The sequence below is a fragment of the Spodoptera frugiperda genome, chromosome 4, assembly GCF_023101765.2.
Source record: "Spodoptera frugiperda isolate SF20-4 chromosome 4, AGI-APGP_CSIRO_Sfru_2.0, whole genome shotgun sequence".
Taxonomy (NCBI): Eukaryota; Metazoa; Arthropoda; class Insecta; order Lepidoptera; family Noctuidae; genus Spodoptera; species Spodoptera frugiperda.
The window spans coordinates 9,694,782-9,717,420 of record NC_064215.1 but is presented as its reverse complement, the minus strand read 5'-3'; the positions used below and the strand labels follow the sequence as shown (position 1 = coordinate 9,717,420).

General features: G+C 36.2%; 1 protein-coding gene across 1 annotated transcript; it reads right to left on the bottom strand.

Annotated features, from left to right (window-relative positions):
- Nucleotides 1-685: 685 nt before the first annotated feature.
- LOC118272473 (opsin-3) lies at nucleotides 686-22,242 on the bottom strand. Its single transcript, XM_035589008.2, has 8 exons — nucleotides 22,030-22,242; nucleotides 21,464-21,655; nucleotides 14,995-15,210; nucleotides 13,350-13,480; nucleotides 10,970-11,109; nucleotides 4,221-4,414; nucleotides 2,314-2,415; nucleotides 686-1,514 (listed from the first exon to the last, which is right to left on the bottom strand). The coding sequence occupies exons 1-8, from the start codon at nucleotides 22,080-22,082 to the stop codon at nucleotides 1,394-1,396; spliced, it is 1,149 nt and encodes a 382-aa protein (XP_035444901.1). The 5' UTR covers nucleotides 22,083-22,242; the 3' UTR covers nucleotides 686-1,393.
- Between the last annotated feature and the right edge of the window lie 397 nt (nucleotides 22,243-22,639).

Below are 22,639 nucleotides of genomic sequence, written 5' to 3'. Positions count from 1 at the left end.
CCTTAAGATGACCTAAATACGTTAAGTCCTCAAGCTAGAAGAGCTATGATATTTAAATTACAAGAGAAGGTCTGCAGTCGTAAAATAGTCTATCTTGGACGTCACGGTTCATTAGCAGCGTACTCGGTGCCCGATAAAAGGGCAACTCGACGAGTAGGTATAAGCTGCTTTGCTCGTCTCATTACTTTGTTTTTTTTTGTTTCTTTCTTCGCCCTGGTTATGAACTTTTTGTGGTTTGGTTTGCATAAATTTCTTTTTTGTTTGTTGTTGTTAAAATTAATGAGGTTTGTGTAAATAAAGTCTAGGCTTCTTTGAGGTTTTGATAAGGCCGTCTTATGATGTCTGTGATGAGCGGTCTGTTGTTGATGCTGACTGAGGTCTTGTTTTGTTTTGGGCATTGTTTTAAAACATTATTTGAATATTTAATTTTATTTGTTTAGCATTCGATTTATTAATTACTGTCTTCATTAGAATTTATGCAGATTTGAACTTTGTTAGACAATTTCATTTCTGACAGATTAAACAAAATAATGAATGCCACATTTGACACCATTTTTGACACTAAAAAAAGGAACAAGTTTGAGAAGATTACTTACTTAATTAAAAATAAATAAGTGTTCTGTTTAATTAAAAAATAAGAAGAAAAGTAGGAACTTAACATCTAATAAAAAATAAAACAAACTCATCAGTTGCAGTATAATATTTTTATTTGTAATAAAATCAGCGAGGTCGTCGGGATCAGTCCGTATTTTTTTAAATATATTTTTTATATTTGCTTCGTAAAAAAATATTGTTTGTATACTCCTTGGTCCATAGACTTGCTTGTGTCGTTTTTAATCTGTAATACTGGTACAATGAGGATTTGATTACAAGATAATTTGAATTTATTAAATAAATAAATGTCATAACAGTAAAATAAATTGAACTAAATATGTCAAAATGACAGAAAAATATTTGTTATTATTTACACCCTTGACAGTTTTCTGTTGTTACATTGTGAATAGGCGAGAAACGTATTATTTGAAAGGGTTTCCCGCCAAAACCTTTCCTGGTTCCCCATAAGAATGGACGGGAGAAAATATTTGTACTATATTTAGAAAATAATCAAATTTTAAGGGTAGGTTTACGTGGGTAGGTATTTGTTTACGTCAAAAATAACTGATTTGAATAAGATATTTTAAAAATAGCTTCCACATACTTGCATGACATTTTACGTCATCAGTCATGACAGATAAAGTCAGCCATCTTTAAAACTCAACCATAGACAATATAAAACCATTAGAAAATTAAGAAAAAAGTCGTTAAATTTGAAATTATCGAATATTCGATTCATAAAATGCTGTTGCAACAAAATTCTCATTGTGCCGGTATTTCTAGAAGTTTCTGTGGGGATCTAAGCTTCGGCAGTAGGTTGGGCGGTGGACTGCGCAGTGGCGACGCTGGTCGTGGTGGAGACACTGTCAGGGTCCTGTTCACGGACTCCCATCCAGGGGAGACGCTTCTGGAGCTCCGCCCTGTATTAGAGAGAAGAGTTTTATTTAGTTGGAGAAAAATTGGTTTGTAGACTATAATTTTATTATAACTTTCGTGAGACATACTAAATTAATTATGTTATCGGCTTACTCACGTAACTGTTTGATGAGGAACTCGACTAGTTTCTCTGACTTGACTCAGTAGCAGCGCGACTATCGCCGCGTCGCGGAATGCTGCTCATGAATATGAGCCTCTAGCATGGTTTGAAACTAGTCGAGTTCCTCGCCAAACAGTTACGTAAGTAAGCCGATAACATAATAATCGATTTGTAGACCATTTAATATTTGGCATTTAGCATATTCTTAAGTAGTTAGTACCTAGTTTCTAAGACCTAAGGGTACGGTTTCTTTGTAAAGGTTAGCCCTAACATTGTATACTTTAACAATTTGAAATAAACGTCAAGTGCTTTCAGTTAGTTAATTTATAGAAACTGAAATGAACTTTGACTTTCTTTGAGCATTCAACAGAAGGAAAGGAAATCGGATGCCGTTCATTTAATAAGGCGAGGTGAATAACATGGATGCTCGTTTTACTTTATTTCCTTTTAGTTTAAGCAGTTTAGTTATTCAACAGAGATAAAGAAAAACTCAGTGAAATTCAGCATCGATGTTACTAACGATGGTACATATTTTAAGATAGCTATTTTATTTATTTTGTAAACGCACGCGACACAGGAGAACATCCTAATGTGGTGCAGTAAATTTAAACTTGCATACTATAATGTTATATTTTTATTGCATTTATTATGGCGACAGTCAAGAGGTTAAAGAAGTAACTGACCTGTATCTGGGATGATTGATGGCATACACCCATGGGTCTATGCAGGATACGACCTTGCAGCAGACGGCTGGTACCATCGTCGCAATGGGGGTTAGTAGGCTCCTGAAGAAAGAAGATAGGTATATTTATAATGTGACGAAGATTTTCTGAAAACTTGGCTCTAGTCTTGGATTTCGCTTCAAGCTTACTTGTGCGAAATGCTAAGGAGTGGAATTCTTTGCTAAAGTCTATGTTTCCTGATGGGTATAAACTGGGTGTCTTCAAGGCTCGAGTTAATAGGTTGCTTATGGATAGACGTGCTCCATTGTAGACCGCATCGTTGTTGTGCGAGATAGCGGTAAAATGTCGACCCATCAAATACTACATGTGTGGGATTTTTTTTCTGATGAAATTCTCTCAATAAATTAAACAATTATTAGTCCATTTGAAATAAGAAACGATTTTAATTTGGTTGAAATTTCATCATTGTGCCTTTAAAAGCCCACGCGATAACTTGTAACTCAGAAGCTAATTGAGTATTTTTGTGGATTTATACCAATAAACAAGTGAAATTTGCCCTTTAGCGTTATTCCTTCACCGATCTATCAAATACACGAACAAGGGTGGGACGACGCGGCTTGTCAACACCTACACTTTTTCTTATAAGTTGAGTGGATGTCAGCTTGCGTTATTTCATTTTATTTCTGACGATATCACAAGCGTTTTGTGCTTGTAAACCTCATGTTTGATATTTCTTTCTGTTGTTATTATTAACTTATTGCTTGGTGGTATTAAAGAGGTTTAAAAATACGCACACAACATCACGCCTTTTTATCCCCGAAGGAGTAGGCAGAGGTGCACGTTACGGCACGTAATCACAGAACATAATGTCGCTATACAATGCACACCCACTTGTCAACGTTTGTGTTATACGTTCCATGTAATAGTGGGTGAATCTATTGCCACATATTGGGCATGTTTCCAGACTGAGCCATGACCGTGCTACTACAGTGAAATTTTCTAAAATCAGAATAAAAGCTCAGTAATACTTTGCCCGACCCGGTAATCGAACCCGAAACCCCTTGTCTAGCAGTCGCACTTGCGATCAATCCACCAACGAGGCAGTTCTCTTAAGAACTTACTCAGCTTAAACGTTAATCCAAATTAAATTGGACAACAATACCTGCGAATCGTTTTGTCGATGAAGCCACATAAGACTGTTAGGCGTCTTGGATTAAAATGTTTACTTGTAAGAAGACTTGTCGATTATCGCCTTTGTGGTTCATGCCGTTCATGAGCTATTTCAATCTGTTTACAAAATGGGTTTGGATGATTTCCCCCACAAAATAGTCGATATAGGTACGTTTATACAATATTATTTATTATTTATTTATTTATTTATACAAGAATTTATAGTACTACACGTAGATTTATATAAAGCATACCTAATCATGTTTAAAACCATATTCTGATGACGTTGGCGTATATTAAACTCTTATATTTGGTTTGACCTGTTTGTTTGTTTGGGTCTTTACTAATTGGAATATCTCCCTCTTCCTGTCAACAGATCAATCAGTTATCCTTGATCATGGTACACACTCTTATCCTTGATGACCATGCACATTAAAACGGTCTGACATGAAAAATATTTTTAAAGTGAGAGACAGTGGTTCAGGTGAATATGTCCCTATATCCCTTACTAACTAATTGCCCAATTCGTTTAATTTTTTATGGAGCACGGTAAACGAGCTGACGTATCACCTGAAGGTAAGCAATCGCCACCGTCCATGGACACTTGAAACACTAGAGGCGTTACAAGTGCGCTGCATTTTGGGGGTTAGGAATTTAAGGGTTGTTGGGGAATCGGGTATCATTCTTCGCCGCAAACCGTCTCAAGTTCTTCACCCCATCTAGAGAAGACAACTCACCTATCACCAAAAGCACCAGTCATAGTGACGAAGGCATAAGGAGTCCACGCGCAGACGAACAGGAAGAATATAGTGAAGGCCACTTTAGCGATCCTGATCTCAACACTTCGGCTGGCATCCTCCTTGTTTGCAGCCAAAGACTTCACGTTCATCTTCTTGGCTTGTTCTGATAACATGCGCTCGTGGAGACGGACCTGGGGAAGAAGATACAATAATTTATCGTACAGGTTAACCAGTACCGAAATGAAAGTGCGTTCGGCGGTCTGATTGGTTGGTTTATTCGAGCCAGCCAATCAGTGCGGTGCTTTAAACGTAAAAGAAATTCATACTAAGGGTACAAGTATAATCAACGAGGATCATAAGGCTTTTTATGGTTTGGTGTGGTCGTATTTTAATCTAGAGGGTTAATAAAACAGCAACAGTTGATCAGATAGAATTGAAGATGTTGAGAACCGAATAGAGCAGGCGTTAATGATTTTCTTCTGCGTGTAAAGTTGACATAATTTATTAACATTTGTGGGAACTTATACGAGGTTTATTATTCTTCAGTTAAGTAAAGTTATATTGTGGTACAAAAAGCTAAAATGAAAAAGGCATCAATCCAATCAAAAGACAATAATAGGTACCAGGAGAGCAGAATCGTGCTACAAGTTACCAAGCTATATTCGACGATGAACGATACATAAACAGAGTACATAAGTACCACTAAGCGTTAACCAATACAATCTACAAACTGCTACTTTTATAACATTCCTCGGCCATTCCGCCCGAGATTAGCGTTGTGGGATTCCGAAATGTTTCAACAATCGAATCGCTGTCGTTCGGATTTCTATTCGATTGAACAATCGGTGCCCTCGTCGATCGTTTTATTCAAAATTCAATTTGATTAATGCACTGAGTATCGATTCTAGAAATTCTATTTTGTGTTCGAAAGGACTCTATTTTGTGTTGAAAGGTAGAATTTATTGTGTGGCAGATCTCGTAATAAATTGATATTGAGATCGTTTTATTGAGAGAAGCGTTACTTTTTATGTTGGTATTGTACCTACTGACCTATTTTGCTATATTGATTATTTGTTAGTTTGTAAATTGTAATTTCAGCAGTACCGATCATACATTTACCACATATTTTTATTAAGTAAGAACTTATTACCTCCCATAGGACTCTGGTATCTGTTGAATCTAATATTATGTTAGTTGCAAACTCGAATAAAGTCGGATAAAATACACCCAAAAGGTACAACGCTACCCGGATCGAGGGATTCGGGAATTCGTGCATTCGTTCAAACAAAAATAATTCTTAATGCTTCTTCCTTGTATCCCAAGGAAAAACTTTTGAATTTTCCGTTTAAATTCTTACTCGAAGAATTCTTGAATCGAATAGCTCGGAGATAATTCTCATTTATTTGTATAACTTTTCGTTTTAAATGAACGGAATTGGACATGGTTCAATTTTAGAGCTATTGTATTGGATGGAATTGTCATACGAAGGTTTGATGAAAAACGCCATTAGGTACCTGCTACGAATCGATAACTGACTTAGGTAACCCGTAAGTACCGTACGTTTTTAATTCACCTACTTTTTTAACCAAACAACACCGAGTTATTAACCAAAACACACAATTTATTAAAACGAAAGCAAATAAAGAACTGTTTTGCAATACCCCAATTTTCAATTTTGGTCGAACGAAAGCGTTTCTGTCCAATTTTCCTTGGGAGGGAAAACGAGAAAAAAACTGAACAATCAGACTTTTAATTATCAGTCTTGTTAAATCGCGTTTTTCGAGCGTCGACGGGTCGAGAATTAAAAAAAAAGCGACATGAATGAAACGTTTTTGTTCAACCTCTATTGACGTAATTATGACGTGTCAGAGGGCGCTGCTGTTGCAAAATGATGATACGAAGTTTTATTTAATAAGTTTGCTAAGTATTTTCTCTTTATTCTTTCCTGATACTGTCGTTTAGCTATTTAGTAAAAATTAAGCATGATATTGAGTATGGTAACTTGGTAAGCTATTTAAGACTTTGGCTAGGCTTCTTAATTAAGAATCTTTGAATAAACAGATAAGGTGAAGCCGTGTGCTTTCATAATAACTAGGTTATTGGAAAACACAAGACGCGTCTTCGCCTCTTAGTAACTATTCTGGATAGAACTTTGATCAACTATTTAATCTATGTACGTTGGTTGAAAAAGCTACGTAAAATATTTGTAGTTTGAGTTAAAACACAAATGTTACTCCTAAGTGACTTTGACATGTAAGGTCTGTTACTTGACTTCTACAATACGTGTGTCACTTAAACAGTTTGTTTTCGAACCGCGATGGAAGTCCAATTCAAATTTAATTTCGACTGTTCTCAGTTCGTAGTGATGGGAAACTTTGGCGAGACCGAGAGTTTATCCGAAACAATTCGAGGTGACGAACTTAACAAACAATTTTCGTTCTTCGTCGAAACTTTAGTGATTCGACATTTTTTTTTTCGGAGCGTAGTTTACGAGTGCCGTGTCGAGGCTACGCGCGAATGAATGTTATTTTCTGTTATTGTGTTCAAGCTTTATTGAAGAAAAATTGATTGTTAGGTTTTTGGGCCAACGGCAAAAAGGTTATTATTTGTTTAGGGTTTTCGAAGGGGAGTTTTACCGTTTTGATGTCAAACGAGTTTCGGCTTTTTGTCAAAGTTTCAGGGTTTGATTTTGAACAATGTAGATAGGTTTGATAACTAATATTTAAGTTGAAGTATAAAGGGTAACTTTGGACATGTGTGGCTTCTGTGTGCTCATCGCTTTGAAGTCATATTGTTATAGTATTAAATCGTACGCACAGCTTTTACTGGGTGACTTTTGACGACTATGCTTGGGTGCCAAAACAGTACCTAGTTACCTATAGATAAACCATTAAAAGCATTCTTTGAGCTATTAAACTATTAGCTAACCGATTGAATTTCGAAATCGTAAAAGTATTAAAATAAAAGGTTGATAAAATTTCCTCCGATATTTTAATTCTTAACGTGTATCTAATACATAATATTTCTATACTTCAATAGACAACAAATAAAGGATTATCGGCTATTATCAAGTAATAAGTAAAATGAAAAAGAAGTATACTTATCTAAGTTCTTAGAAATCACAGTTTCTCGAGTATGTTTCTTTAGATAATAAATAAAGCATCTTGGGTAGTTGAAATAGAAAAAAAAACATGTACCTAATCGGATTTCTTCTATTCATTGCTGTGTTTGCCTGAGATTACCTCTCAAGGTAAATCTTATTACACTTGGGTACATTGTAAGCCGATTTCGATGTGATGAGAGCAGTCTTGCATGAGTTATATTTTTTAAATCTTACTAATATTATAAAAAATGCTTAAGATTGTGTATTTGTATGTATGTTGAGTAACAAGGTCTGAAGAGATGGAGGTCAAATTTGGAACAGTGGTAGATTATGGTCTGGAATAAGATATAGGCTACTTTTTGTAAAATGGGAACGCGGGACAAGCCAGAAGCTAGTAACTAATATTCTTTCTTACTTCTACTTAAAACGTATGTTTTAACAGTACAGTAAATGCCCGAATCACTATTTCTATAATTACCTTAGTGACTTAGTTAAGTTGGGACGGAATATTTTGAGACATTTTACTTCATGGAAATGGAAATTACGCAAATATTTATCAGTTAAATTAATAGAACTTACTTAGACTTAATTATGTTCTAGATATACACTTATTAAAAGGAAGGGAAATAACTAGACCATACCTTTTAGCACAATGCAGGGTAAAGTACGGAAATGTGTGCGTGTATGTTAGTCCATTTTTCATGACAAACAGAGCGACGGATTGACCTGATTTTTATATGGAGATTGTTGGAGAGCTTGAGATAGACGAAAGCACTAAACACAACTTTTAAGACAGAGTTGTTGCCAAAACTTTCTTCAAAATATTAAATGTTCTAGTGGTCCCCAAATCCAGAATTTTGAACAAGAATGATAAAATATGAGAATGAAAATTTTTAATGAAAAAATGTAACTTTTCTAAAGGTCTTGAAAATATCAGATACTCTTTAATGTATTGTCCTTTTAACTTCCAGAAGGGTAAGCATTAGGTGCACATTACGGAATGTAATGCCAGTGTATAATGTACACCCAATTTTTTATCATTTGTGTCCCATGTAATAGGGTGTGAACCTTTTGCCATATACTGGGCACCACTCGACACTCCGTGCTACTACTGAGAATTTTCGATAGGTACTTTGCCCGACCTGGGGATTGAACCCGAAACCACTGCCTCGTTGATCGAGTACACTTTAACTTACAGTTAAAAAAAAAAATATGTACCTAATTGAATAGACGTGACAACGATTTTAATTAAACAAAACAAAACAATTTGCTAAAAACGTGATAAAAAAAACCTGATTAAACCTATTTAATTGTATAGCTTTCCCCAATATGTACCCATTCTAACAATTACAAAACAATGACAAGAAACTGATATTGTTTTCCTTTAATCCAAGCTCTACGCTGATTGGCTAATAGGATCCAGCAACAAAATGGCGCATGATCCCTTAATATAAATAGGTTAATTGAATCGAAATATATCACTGTAATAATCACTGGTATTAAGGGCGGGCAATCAAATAGGATGGAAGATATTTCGGCCTTTTGTGGACAAAACTAACCTTTCTAGGTTGTTGGGTAATTATTGTAAACGGGTTTTGTGTGACTCATTTTCATATATTAAGTGTTTGTTGGTATTTTCTATCATTGTGATCTTTTTGGGGGTGGAGAGGGAGGATCATCTAATGACTTCTCCAGACTTGGGTGAGGCGAGAGGCAGTGTTAAACTCTTAGTGACTAAAAAGCACCTCGTTTCTTCTCCTGCTTTGAGCCAGAGCCCCGGTAACTTTACGCCTTTTAATTCACTAAATATGTTGCTAGTCCCGGTATAGGTGTACCCATTGAGAGTGACAACATTCATATACAATATTCATATTTTCACGTGTCCGAACTTTTTTAAGACTACTAGGTTTAAAACACTTATTGAAACACTTAAATATAGAACTGATGCCATCTTCTTTTATTATCATGTTGTAGATATTAACTGCTATAGTCAGAGACATTTAATGATTACTTAAACTATTCCTTAGTAACCAAATTGTATCGAAAACAATTGCTAAAGACTAGGTCAAGTAACTATTAAATGAAAAAAAAACATAGTAACATATTTTGAATTTCGAATAAGAAACTCTTTCAGACGCAAAGACATTCTAGACTAGTGCGGCGTATAGACGGCTAAGTGGGTGTTGCCATATGAAAAAAATACAGTCACAAAATGGCAGAATTCCTTCAAAAGTACTTGAGAAAAACATTTTATCGTTAATGATCTAGTACTAGGATTACTTTATGTCAAGTTCACAAATCCTTTTTGATTTATATTTTATTACAAGATAAATAGAAATGTTTTGAAAGAAAATGAGAAGCCATCTTTTCCAAATGTATTTCGTATGATAACTCTGAGAATTATCTGTCAAGATTATTTTTCTTTTGTTTCGAGTGGATTTTGTTTTGTTTGTTTGTTTAATTGATATTATTATGATTTTACTTGATGTTTACTTATTAAGATGTCTGAAGATTTTTATTTCGGATTTAATAGATAAAATATAATTTTGATTCATCTTATGATAAAAAATATTTTGCCAATTATTATTCCGTATGAGGTTTGTTTCGAAACTTACACTTTATGCAGACACAGTTCTCAGTATCCTTAGTATGAGTTTGATTATTTTGTAATTTGATGAGTGCAGCGCTCTGATTGGTTGGTTTGTTTGACCCGGCCAATCACAGCATCGAACGCGCTCTCCTTTCGATTATTTAAAACGTAAAGCAGAATCGTACTAACGCTACAGGAGTCAGGCTTCGCAACTGAGAATTTTAAAACTAAAAAACGAAAAAGCCCGTTTGAAACACGTGCACAGAACCAACGACATAGTGGCAAGAACAAAAGACTTTTTAATCAAAAACAAACGAGCTCTAACCTACCTACTTAGTCAGCTCATGAGATCATAATCTACTCCGTACATACTGCTAACATACTCGAGCAAGGCTTGTTAAGTCTTGCAACTAAAACTCGGCTAATTAGTCTAGTTTTAGCCTTGAAAACGGGACACAAGTGGCCTAAAATTAGTCTGCCTTTTACCTAGGTAAAACGCAAGGGGAGTTATTAAACTAAATAAGGTTAATATATGGTTAAACTTCATAGCCACCTGTTTCTCTTCGCAACAAATTATGTTTATTCTGTTCTGTTGTCTGTATAATACTTATTTACGCAATAAAAGTTCAGTAAGTCAGTAAATATCATCTGCTAGTTATTATTGAGAAAGTTTTACGGGGATGTTGCTTAATATTTTCGTGTTTTCTGCTGTGAAAAGTAAGATTTATTGTGATGTGAGAAAATTACTTTTTCGTCAAAACGTGTGTTAATGTTATTGGCAAACGGTAATTTAGATATTGGCAAACGAAACTGATTATTGGCATGAAAACAAAACCTGTTTTCAAAAAAGTACCAAAATTACATTCTTAAAAAGATATTGGATAGATTCAGGTTAAATTCAGAGTAGATGAAAATGGGAAAACAATAATGCTAATATTCTTAAAACAGTAAACAAAACTGGGCTGCGTTTACAAACATACAATTTTACATGACGATGTTAATATTCTTAGCCACTGCGCCAATGCAACCAATTAATAGGCATTTTAAACTTACAGCACCAAACAGCTGTGAGTAGAAGTAGCAGATGAGCGCCATGGGGATCGCGTAGCTCCACACGAAGATGCAGCCGACGAACACCTTCGTATCCTGGTCATCGGTGAAGTAGTCGAAGGAACAGGTGGTGAGGAAGCCCTCTGCAATCAAAATACATTATGTATAGAGATTAACAAGTTGCAAAAGAGAAATAACCTTTATTACAACCTTTTTAGCCTTATTTATTACAACCTTTATTGCCCATAGCTCTTTGGTTAATGGCCAATAACAAATTGACACTCATTTTATGGTGCGTTTAAATATTTAAGAATAAAAAAAGAACATTTTATTTCTTCAATTCAAAAATAGAATTGGTCGGTTGAAATTATGAACGATTTATCATCATCACTCTAACCGATAGCCATAAATCTTTGTTTATTTATTTTAACACATCACAAAATAGCTATTAAAAAAACCACATGTGTCAGTTTCTTCAATTCTAAATCTTAATGTATCTGTTTATGGCAAAGGGCGACGCTATATTCGATGCTAATAAAATTTAAAGTCGATTACTCATCGGATTACGATCGCTCGTTTGCACGAAGACAATAAGTGTAATCTCCTGTTTGGACGGATGCGTGCAATTTGTCGTACAATTGGTGCACTTAATCAGCCGGCTAACTCGGAATTATGTGTAGCATTGGTGCGAAATGCATGTTCCGAATACAACAGTGTGTAATTGGATTTAGAACGGTTTGGATTTTGAAATTGGTTGTGGCAGATGCAAGCTATGGCTGGTTGCAGATTTATAGAAATTGCGATTCGAAGATAGTTCGCGGTTATTGGGTTATTTTATTACTTTTATTAACAATGAGTTTGAAGATTAGTCTTTGTTTTACGTTGCAATTGTAGAGTATGATATTTTTATTCAGAGGCTGCTGTCTTCCTAGCCGGTTTACCGTAGACTCGGCTTGAAAGGCAGCAGTAGGAACGGGGTGGATAAGTAGGATTATAGTCAGTAAGAGTCTGACATTCTCACTCGCCTCGCCCAATGCGGAAAAGTCATTGGTTGAATTTTGCCTCTCAAAAATCGCATGATTTTTTCTGCACCCAAGCAGAGTATAGAACTATTCAGTTTTTGGCATAGATAGGTATGGATATCTACTCATAGGGGACAAAACTACACATAAACACATGGGGCAGTGGGTTTTGAGGCGCGAAAGTTTACACCCGAATTAATTGACAAACAAAAGGGTTGACTTAGAATGCGAAACGAAAACTCATCCCCTCAAGAAGGAGAATAGGGGTTGCAATCTAGTTAAACATACTAAATTATCCCTCAAAGGTGTCTGACGGAGGGTGAAACCTTGTTTTACTATTCCATGGCTTGTAAAGGTAAGCGTCCACAGGCCCGCATCGCACGCGTCGTACGCTTTCCATATGACGTCATCAGTACCTAAGTATAGCATGTAGGCATTGCTGATGATGCGGACCAGTGGACCCAGTTGTATGAGTTTCTATACAAGGCAAACTAAAATCCGTTCAGTGCGATGCGTACGATGCGGAACAGTGGACGCAGTTGTATGAGTTTCTATACAACACAAACTAAAGTCCGTTGCGTGCGGTCCGAACGACGCCGATCAGTGGACGCAGTTGTATGAGTTTCTACACAAGACAAACAAAAATGCGTTGCGTGCGATGCGTACGATGCGGAACATTGGACGCAGTTGTATGAGTTTCTATACGAGACAAACTAAAATCCGTTGCGTGCGGTGCGTGCGATGCGTACGACGCGGGCCTGTGGACGCGTACCTTTAATCGAGGCTCCTAATAAAACTGGACGGTTTTAATGAACGTTTTAATATCAGCGACTTCCATTATTTATTGTTGTCTAATTTATTCGTGACTTCCTTAATGAACGGCTTCCGATGGCGATATTTCTCTTTAATTGAATGGATATTTAAGTGATATTCATTACGTTTGTTTATGGGATTGCAGGTGCGTATTTTTTGATAGTTCGTTTTGGTTTGTGGAGTGGTTTTTATTTAATAGTTATTATTGTGAGCTATTATGATACATTGAGTCTCATTTAGTATCATAATAAGGTTATGTCAATGAGTACCAATTAAATGACTTAAATCTAAGTTTATACCTGTATAGAATTGATATATGAGGGATTTTTTTTATTCTCAAATCGTCAGTACGTATTAGTTTTAATTCTTTTATTGGTTTATGGCTGTCGGTACGGCCTTGACTACCATTTTTTGCCTTAGCGAACATTTGACTAAGTAATACTAGGATGTCAATAGTTAATAGATTTCTTATAGACTCATTTTTTGCCTCAGCGAACATTTGGCTAGGTAATAGGATATCAATGAATTTCTTGTAGAATTTTACTTACCGGGTACAAATCGTCCCCAGATCTTGAGAGCTGGCAGGATGGTGAAGGGCATCGCCCAGAACCAGGTGAAGGCAATCAATATGGCCGCCTGCACTTTGTTTATCCGGCCATCCAGAGGGCAGGAGATAGTCCTTGAGGAAGTAAAACGAATGAATTAGGTAATCAATCTTACTATAATATTATAATTGCCGTACTCAGAGTCATTTAATGGTTGCTTAATCCAGTCGTTAGGAATGGCTTTTGGAACAAAATCGCTACTAAAGAATACTTTTAAGCAAGCATTAGATGTCTCTGAGTACGGCAGTAAATGCGAAACTTTGTGAGTTTGTATCTGTGTTTGTTACCCAAAACAGCTGAAGGGATCTGGTTGAAATTTGGAACAGGAGTAGATTATGGTCTGGAATAAAACATGGGCTACTTTTTATTTATCCCACGGGTTTCTCTCTGTGTTATTCGTGAGGCGGGCGAAGACGCTGGCAGAAGTTAGTCACAAATAGTTAGGTAAAACTACTGTTTAAACTTTAAAGTATGAATTAATAATTAATATAGTCAAAGCCTTTTGCTATAGTTGTTGTTTTAGGATGATCCAATTGTGAGGTCTCAGAATCGATAGTAAAGTCAAAGATATTATGTTTCGTATCTACAGTGGGATAAACTTGATAACTTATTAATCAAAGTTATTTATTTATGTTTCAGTTCAGTGGCGTATTGATGCAGATGTTATGTCCAGTAGTGGACGCGTTGATGACTCTAAGTTATGAAGATTGTTCCAAAACGGGTGTGCTCGTCTGATAAATTTGGTGCTTTTCGAATATATGTATATTTTTATACTAACAAAAAATACTATTTGAATATCATTATTTTCAATAAGATACATAATTACCATTAAATATCTGAAAAGCGCCAGAGTGATCACACGAATACGTCCGTTTTACATTGACCCAATTCATTCCTAAACACAATATTATTGAAAGTAATTTCCTATTATTCAAATTATAATAAAATATCTAGACAGACAATCTAAAAAACTTTGATAACATGTAGAAGTTCGTCTCAGTGTAGGACTCAAACCCTTTCTTTTATATTACAACGATATTTTCACAATAAAAGAGAAATTGTACCCAATATTCATGTAATGACATCTTGTGACTAAATTACGATAGAAGCTGTATAGGTAAGTGATTCAATATATTATCTTGATATGGGTTTTGATAGAAAATAAGAAGTAACTATATCATGTGTATATCATAAAAAAGATATGAAGATAGATATTTGGCTCACTGTGAAACCACTCCATATAATAGGGTGACTGGTAATTAGTGAACGATATTTAAACACGTGATTATACTCATGATTACAAACAACTTTCCCAAAGAAACTTTTTTTGTATAGGTACTCCTAACATTTTTAATCACAATAACAAAACAACATTTCGCGCGCGCTTTTTATCCACGATCTCCCGAATCCCACTGTACAATGTAGGTACGCCTATCCTATCACCATTTGTGTTATAAGTCCCATGTAAAAGGAGACACAAGAGACATAGGGACTATTGGCTATTGGACACAATTCCAGACCCCGTGCTACTACTGAGAATTTTTCTTTAAGTGTAAAAATACTTAATAATAAAATGATCTAAACTCACTTGTATCTATCAAAAGCTATAACAGCATTTGTGATGGCTCCTCCAATGCCCGACAAGGAGCCGAGGACGGCGTATATGTCACAGCCGAGCTGGTAGCCGACCAGGCGCTGGTAGAACGAGTTCATGATGAGCAGCGGCATCTCCAACATCATCATCAGGTCGAATACTGCCAGGTTGATGACGAACATGTTGCTTGGGCTTCGGAGGGATTTTGATCTGAGGAGGAAAGAAGATTTGGTTTAGTGGTGTATTTATTGTTAAATAATTTGTTTTAATGAACTATTTTTATGATATAAGCCGGTAAATATGCAGACGGATCACCTGATGGTAAGCAATCGCCGCCGCCCATGGACACCCGAAACACCAGAAGAGGTACAAGTGCGTTGCCGGCCTTGCCGGAATTTAAGGGCTGTTGGAGAATTGGGGATTGGGAAAATTGGGAAGGGGGATAATTAGAATGGCTATGATTTTTATGGAGGAGTACGAGCAGGAAACTCTTTTTCCAACATTTTCAGAAATAAAATGTTTGTGTTAAAATATTTGAAATAATGACAATCATTTAAGTCGTCTGAAATCAATGTGCTTTTGAACATTCTCTGACTACTTCATAAGTCTAAATACCAGTAGAATAGCATTAATAGCATTGTATTTCAATAAAGTGACAGAATCCCATCACAATAACATATCAATTACACATAATTACAAACCAATACCAAGTCCTTACTAAATTAACCGGTAACACAATACAGATTGACACATAAACGGCTATAGATTTGACCGCTATGGCCGCGACAATACGCAATCCGCTCTAGCTACATAATAGCCGCCCGCCGTACAAATACACAGTGAATTACGTTAATTGCAACCGATTTGCACAATTGTTACCCTGATTCCGACCGTGTTCGCTTTCAATTAGTCGATTGATATAAGTTTGCTCTAGGAGACGTGAATAGCCCGTTGCTGTTAACTGCTGGACTATAGACCTCTTCTACATAAGAGGGTTTCTTTTTTGAGGGGCGAAAATCATTCAATGTCTTCTCTGGTCTTGGGTGAGGCGAGAGGGAGTGTCAGACTTTTACTGACTAAAAATCACCTCGTTCCTATTCCTGCTTTTCGAGCTGGAGCCCCGGTAAACCCGCTAGGTAGTCCGCAGCTCCGGATCAGGCATCAGCCTTACTGGGCCCCATCTGTGGTAGTCTGGATTTGATGTGTCTCCACGGTAGGTAGGTGGATTGGAGATTACAGTTTAAAGGGACGGACATAATTATCTGAGAGCTCCCCATGTCAAATGGTAAGAAAGAGAAGAAGTAGTTACAAATGTATTTTACATTTAGTCTAGGCATCTGTATATAAAGGCTTTAGGATATCCAAGAGTATCTATGTCCTGTAATATGTGTTGCATAATCTTCTAGATTTAAAATGGTTTGTTTCAGTGGAACTTTCTGTATATTGAAACATACAAAATGAATTTGTGTTTATTGTTAGAAATGAAAATTTTTCGTCTTTTATGTCCATATCAAAATGCTAGAAAAGTCAAAATGCACATAAAACCCTTCCGTTATTAAGTTCAAATTGCATTGCAAGTTACTTATAAATAAATAGCATTCAGAGCATTATCTTTTACAGTTTGTTTCGTCTTCTACAACAATATTTGTAACAAAATTGAAGGAACCAAAGCGAGAGAGAAGTTTTACAAATGTGTTCGTATTTCGTGAAACAAGATAACGACTAGATGTGAATTTATGCGCTGTGTTGCTGTAAACACAATCGATTTTAAAATATAGGTACTGTCAAATAAAGAGGTTTGTATGCAAGCAGGAAATACTCGTAAAATGGGTATAGATCTAAGTATGTTCTAGTTGTTAAACCTATTATTATTTTAGACCATAACCTAGTCCTATTCCAAATATCATCTTCATTCAGCCGTTTTGACGTGAATGAGTAACAAAAAAGGAACGCAACATCATGCCTTTTATCCCTGAAGGGGTAGGCAGAGGTGCTCATTACGACACGTAATGCCGCTATACAATGTACACCCACTTTTCACCATTTGTGTTATAAGTCCCATGTAATAGTTTGACTGCCTCGTTGGTCGAGTGGTCGCAAGTGCGACTGCCGAACAAGGGGTCTCGGGTTCGATTCCCGGGTCGGGCAAAGTATTGCTGGGTGTTTTTTCGGTTTTTCGAAAATTTCTCAGTAGTAGCACGGGGTCTGGAATTGTGCCCAGTATATGGCAATAGGCTCAAACCCTATTACATGGGACTTATAACAAAAAATACAAACTTAAACATTCGGATTCACTAAGAATATCGAAATTGAAAAACTAACCTAACCAAGGGTATGAGACTCTTTAGACGAATAAAACTCAATACTAATAACCCAACCAAGGGTCTCATAGACGAATTCCTTTCAATATAACATGGAGTAAAAGCCAAGCGAAGTGTGACAAAATAGGGGACAAAAACCGTCTACGGACCGGACAAATACTAAAAGGGTCGTAACCGGGTTGATTACACCGGTCTTAAGGATGTGACGAGTTTTGTTAATGAGCACCGTAATGAGACAAGATAATGCATCAAGTGGAAGGATTGTTGCTTATTTTTTGGGCCTTATTTTTTTCTATGTGTGTGGGAGATTTGCTTGTTTTGCTAAAAATATTATCAATGTTGTTGTCGAAACCCACCACGGGCTTCTCATGCATCGCGGGTTTGAAACCTGCCATTAGCAAGTACCTACCAATGTGACACATGGGATAGGTAGAGGTGCACATTACGGCACGTAATGCCGCTATACAATGAACACACACAATGAGCTAGTGGCTATTGCCATTGGCACAATTCCAAACTACGTGCTACCACTGAGAAGTTTTCGAAAGCCGAAGAAAACCTCGTAATTCTTTACTTAAAAGAGAATATGATTTCAAAAGTTTTGATTGCAAGTTGCAATTGCAAACGAGGCGGGCTCAAAACTTTCATAGCCCATAAAGAGGGTAATGCACCATTAGCACCTAATACGATTGGCAACTTCAAAACACAAAGGCAAAGTCAAATTCACATGTTTGTGTTACACCAAATTCCGTGATTACTTAGTTATTGCTTGTAGCAATCAATAAATTGGAGCTTGTTAACAAACAAACTTAAATTGGTTTATCTTTGAACGACTTAGCGAATCTTAAACAGTTCCGTCTTCCAAGAGAGGGTTATAATAGTTAATAATAATTAGGGATATTAAAACATTGGCAGTTTCCAATAACTTATAATTTACAAATAAAAAAAATAAAGACATTTTAAAGATGGCTGCCATAGAAACTCCCGCCTAAAATTCAATCTTCAAATATAGAATTAGAAACTGGCCTAAAACATCTATTCTATCATTCCAATTTCAAATCAAAATAAATAATAAAATGTCAACAAAAGAACCAATCAAATCCTTAAGAAAAACGATTCGTCTTTCGAAGCCTTATCCGAAGTAAGTAGATCTAACGAATAAGCATTTGCAAAACATAAAAATGTATAATAAAAACATCGTAACGGCCTAAAATCTCGGCAACAGCGCCCAGTGACACAGATAGCAGTAAAACGACCAAGATAAATGTAAGGTGGGTCTGTAGTGGGAGCTATGCGAGTCACTGCTAAGTAAACTGGTTTAGGAAGAAAGAGGTAGGTCTCAAATGAATTGACTATTATGAAGAATTGCTAGTGTAATCTCATAATCAGTGTTTCTGAAGGGATTGTACTTGTATTTTTGATAATATTTTATAAACGAAAATGAGGTTAACTACTCATGATTTTTTTTATGGAATAGGTGGTAGCGATCAGCGTCGTCCATGGACACCCGCAACATCAGAGGAGTCACAGGTTTCGCAACTTTAACACTTTTGATGATTACGCATATTTTCTGAAATATTCTCTTAGTGACAATCTAACACTACAAAGAAAAATATAGAAACTACAGAACAAATTAATTTTTAAGCCTATCTCGCAGTGTGTAACCAGCTTAGCGCAAAAAACGTTAGTCGGCGAACATCGGAAACGTTTTCCGAAGTGGAGAGTGGCGGGCGGTTTAGAAACTTTTGCTCCTGACACGCGGCAGATCGCACCAGCCGATGGCGAAACTCAACGGATTCTATCCTACACATTTCTCTTTAATAATCATCATTGTTTCTTCGAGACTTCCTCGTCAATTGTTTCCCTGACGAGCTGTAGCTTTTGTTTTATTGTTGTTTGCTTGATAGATTGCCGATTAGAGAGTTATTTGAGTGAGTATTTGAGTGGTTCCGGGAAATTTTTGTGGTAATAGGTAGGCGAGAAAGTATTGAGTTCTGATATGTTTATTAAAGTATTTCGCGCGGTTTCACCCGCTTTGCCTGGCTCCTATTGGTCATAGCGTGATGTTTTATAGCCGAGGCTTTTTTCGATAAATGCTCTATCTAATACAAAAAGAATTATTCAAATCGGACCAGTCATTCCGGAGATATGCGCGTTCTAACAAACAAACTCTTCAGCTTCATATATTACTATATAGACTCTAGACTACAAGGAACATACGTGTTAATTTTAAGGGCACGTTTAAATGGGTTCTTGTCTAGCTTCTATGAGTGAATCAGTAATTAATTTGGTGATTCAGCAGATTTTTATGCCTATCTGCATATTTCATAGTTAACCCTTCTTCAATAACCACTTAAATGGTTAAACAAGATATCATCAAGTTTGGAAACACAATCAATGGGAAATCGTTATGGTGTTGATTAAACCAACCAATTACCCCAAACAGCGATTAATCAATCCCCATACAATTAACGCGTGGCAAACCAAATTAACGGGTAAACGTTTATCGTGCCTTAGCATATAATTAACTTTAAACGTTTCGTTAACTTAAACTTAATTCCCCAACTTGTTTGTCACCATTTTGTTTGGGACGTTCCCGCCAACCCGCCAACCCGCCATCTTGCTGCGTTCAGAAACTTAATTAAATCGCCGAAGACGTCAGTTTCACGAACGGATCGTCAAATTGTTCCACAATATTAATTTTGGCTTCGCTTTTGCATTTTTAATCGAATAGTAAAGGGCTTGTGACCTTCGAAGACAGTAAAGTTTGAAGGAGATTAGAAGAGTCTGGTTTGGAGACTATAGAATGGTTTATAGTCTTGACCTTTACGAGTTCGCGAACTTGTCTAAAGTTTTCGCGGGGAATCGCTGCTAAAGATTTTGATCGAAACTTCATGTAGATAGTTGGTCTATTTTTAGTGGCCACTCTACTTGATGTTGAAATATTGTCACCGGTCACGTATATGTTTATCTACTGCTGAAAATGTGTGGACTGTGTGTTTTTTTAAATGATTTGCTTTTCGTTCTAAGTTAAAGGTAAAAATAGACATCAAGATAGTAGATAGTTTACATGGACTGACCGACAGACAGACATTTTGTTTTCTTTATATTGTAATATTTGCTTTGACGTTCAAAAGTGCCTTCCCGGTCTATTTGAAATAAGACATTTGACTTTGACTTTGAAAATTAAGGAAATTATTTTCATTGAAACACAAATTACGTAAGCTACATACAATTTTGAACAGAAATAATTTAGCGACGGACAGCTTCACTAGAATATTTTATTCTTATCGCCAAAACAAGACAAGATCAGACAAAGGTAAGTCAAGATTGTCATTTCCAGGGGGCGCTACAATCGTCTTTATGACAGCATTGATACTCGTATTTTGTAACGAATTTATTTGATTTCTTTTATTTTCGTCTCGCTATACAAAACAAAGAGGGCAAAAATACAGTTGGTAATATGTCCTAAAGAAATTTTCCTTCAAGGAAATTCTCTTTGGCGAAAAAAGAAATGATGACACGTCACATTGACCGTTTTTACGCCACCTTATTCAAAGTAGGAACGTTTTTCTCAGGCTTTCGGCAAACTCGGAGCCAATTCATGGTCACGGTTGAATAATCTGGCCCTGGGCTTTTCAATGAGCCCGCGACCGTTTAGCGAAGTGAACCATGGGAAAGGGGCCATATGTTGGAAAACACCGCTATAAAATTATGGGATGGAAAAGTTGGTTACTTGTGCTTAGGTATTCGTAAAAACATTGTGCATTGTTATAAGAATAGCCCTTCTAAAAATCTGTTTGTATTTTTCCGAATTGTTTTTTTTTTCGGTTACAGTTACAGATTAAATACGTATGGTGGTCAAACCCTATAAATATTAGTTTGGAAGTTCATGAGGGATGAATATGTGACGATTTTACTTTTTAAATAAATGGCTAAGTTCAATTATTGTGTATAGTTTGAAACAAAATTAAAGTTTTTACTATTTAAAATTCTTTTTGTGGGGGCTATAACTGATTTACTTATGACACTTTCCTGATTCAAGAAATCCTGGCTCGACAATCGCGCTTGCAACTACTTGACTATCGGGGCGAAAATATTGTTATTTTTAAATAGTGGCAAAGATAGCAGTGTATACTCACGTTCCAAATATCCAGATGACAATGCCGTTCCCAAGCAGTGACGTCACCATCAGCATCGTGTAGATCAGTGCGAGGACGTAGTGCCAGTACTTGCTGACTGCCGGGAAGTTCCTCCAGTGCTCGTGGACCAGGTCCTGGTGTTCCTCGGGGATGTTCCAGCCGAGCATGTGCTCCACCACCTCCTTGGAGACCCTGGGGGAAAAGAATAGACAAATAGTTATAAGTGTGGAAGAAAATGATGAATGGAAGAAGAAATTGAAAATAATGTACTGTAATTGTGGAAGTAGATTTGGGATGTAATTGGTGTCGCGGTAAGCAATGGTCTGTTACTAACGAAAAAGTCACCAAACGGTAACAAATTTCTCGGAAAAATTCACGAGAATCTAATATAACCATTCATAAACGTATACCAAGAAGTATTCGACATGAAAATATTAATTAAGTACCTCAAGTCGGTATTTAATTAAATTAATTGAAAGCACTTTGATTTTAATAGAAAAAAGAGGCTCCATTCCAAATAATAAATTGTTGATAAAGTTGAGCAAATTAACGAAAGCGATACTAACATTTTTAGAGGATAAGCCATGGGGCCAATGTCGTCCGTGAAGTTCGTCGCCATCTTGTGTGCGTTTCTTTTAACAAAATGGCGGATAAAATAATAGATTCTCTATTGTTTCATGGGTTGAAGTAAATGAAGGATTTTATTGATATAATTGAATGTTTTATGACGAAGTGAGTAGTCCGACATCCAGTCGCTTCTCACTTGTGGTTTGTGCTCGGTGCTGCACAGTTTTATATCGTTCCAAATAGTGCGTGTCAGTTAATTCCTTAATTCAATAAAATAGTAAAGCTTCTTACTATTCGGTCAAGCGTGAAACATTCTGCCATTTGTTCTCAATCTGTTTTTTTGATCGTTCTGATTTTTTTATACGTTTTGATTTTCTTTCGTACATTTTCGTTTGAGAATGTTCGATATTTTAAGATAAATGAGCGCCTTTTAGGAAATCACTGTACCTAAACGTAGATTTGAACCTCACAAATCATGGGTATAAAAATATTGAATAGGTAAGTGAAATATTATTATTATTGATACTTTAAAACATTGAATGCTACAAAAACATTCATTTTGGTATGCTTCCTACATTTAAAAATCATCACGGAATAAATAGAAACGGA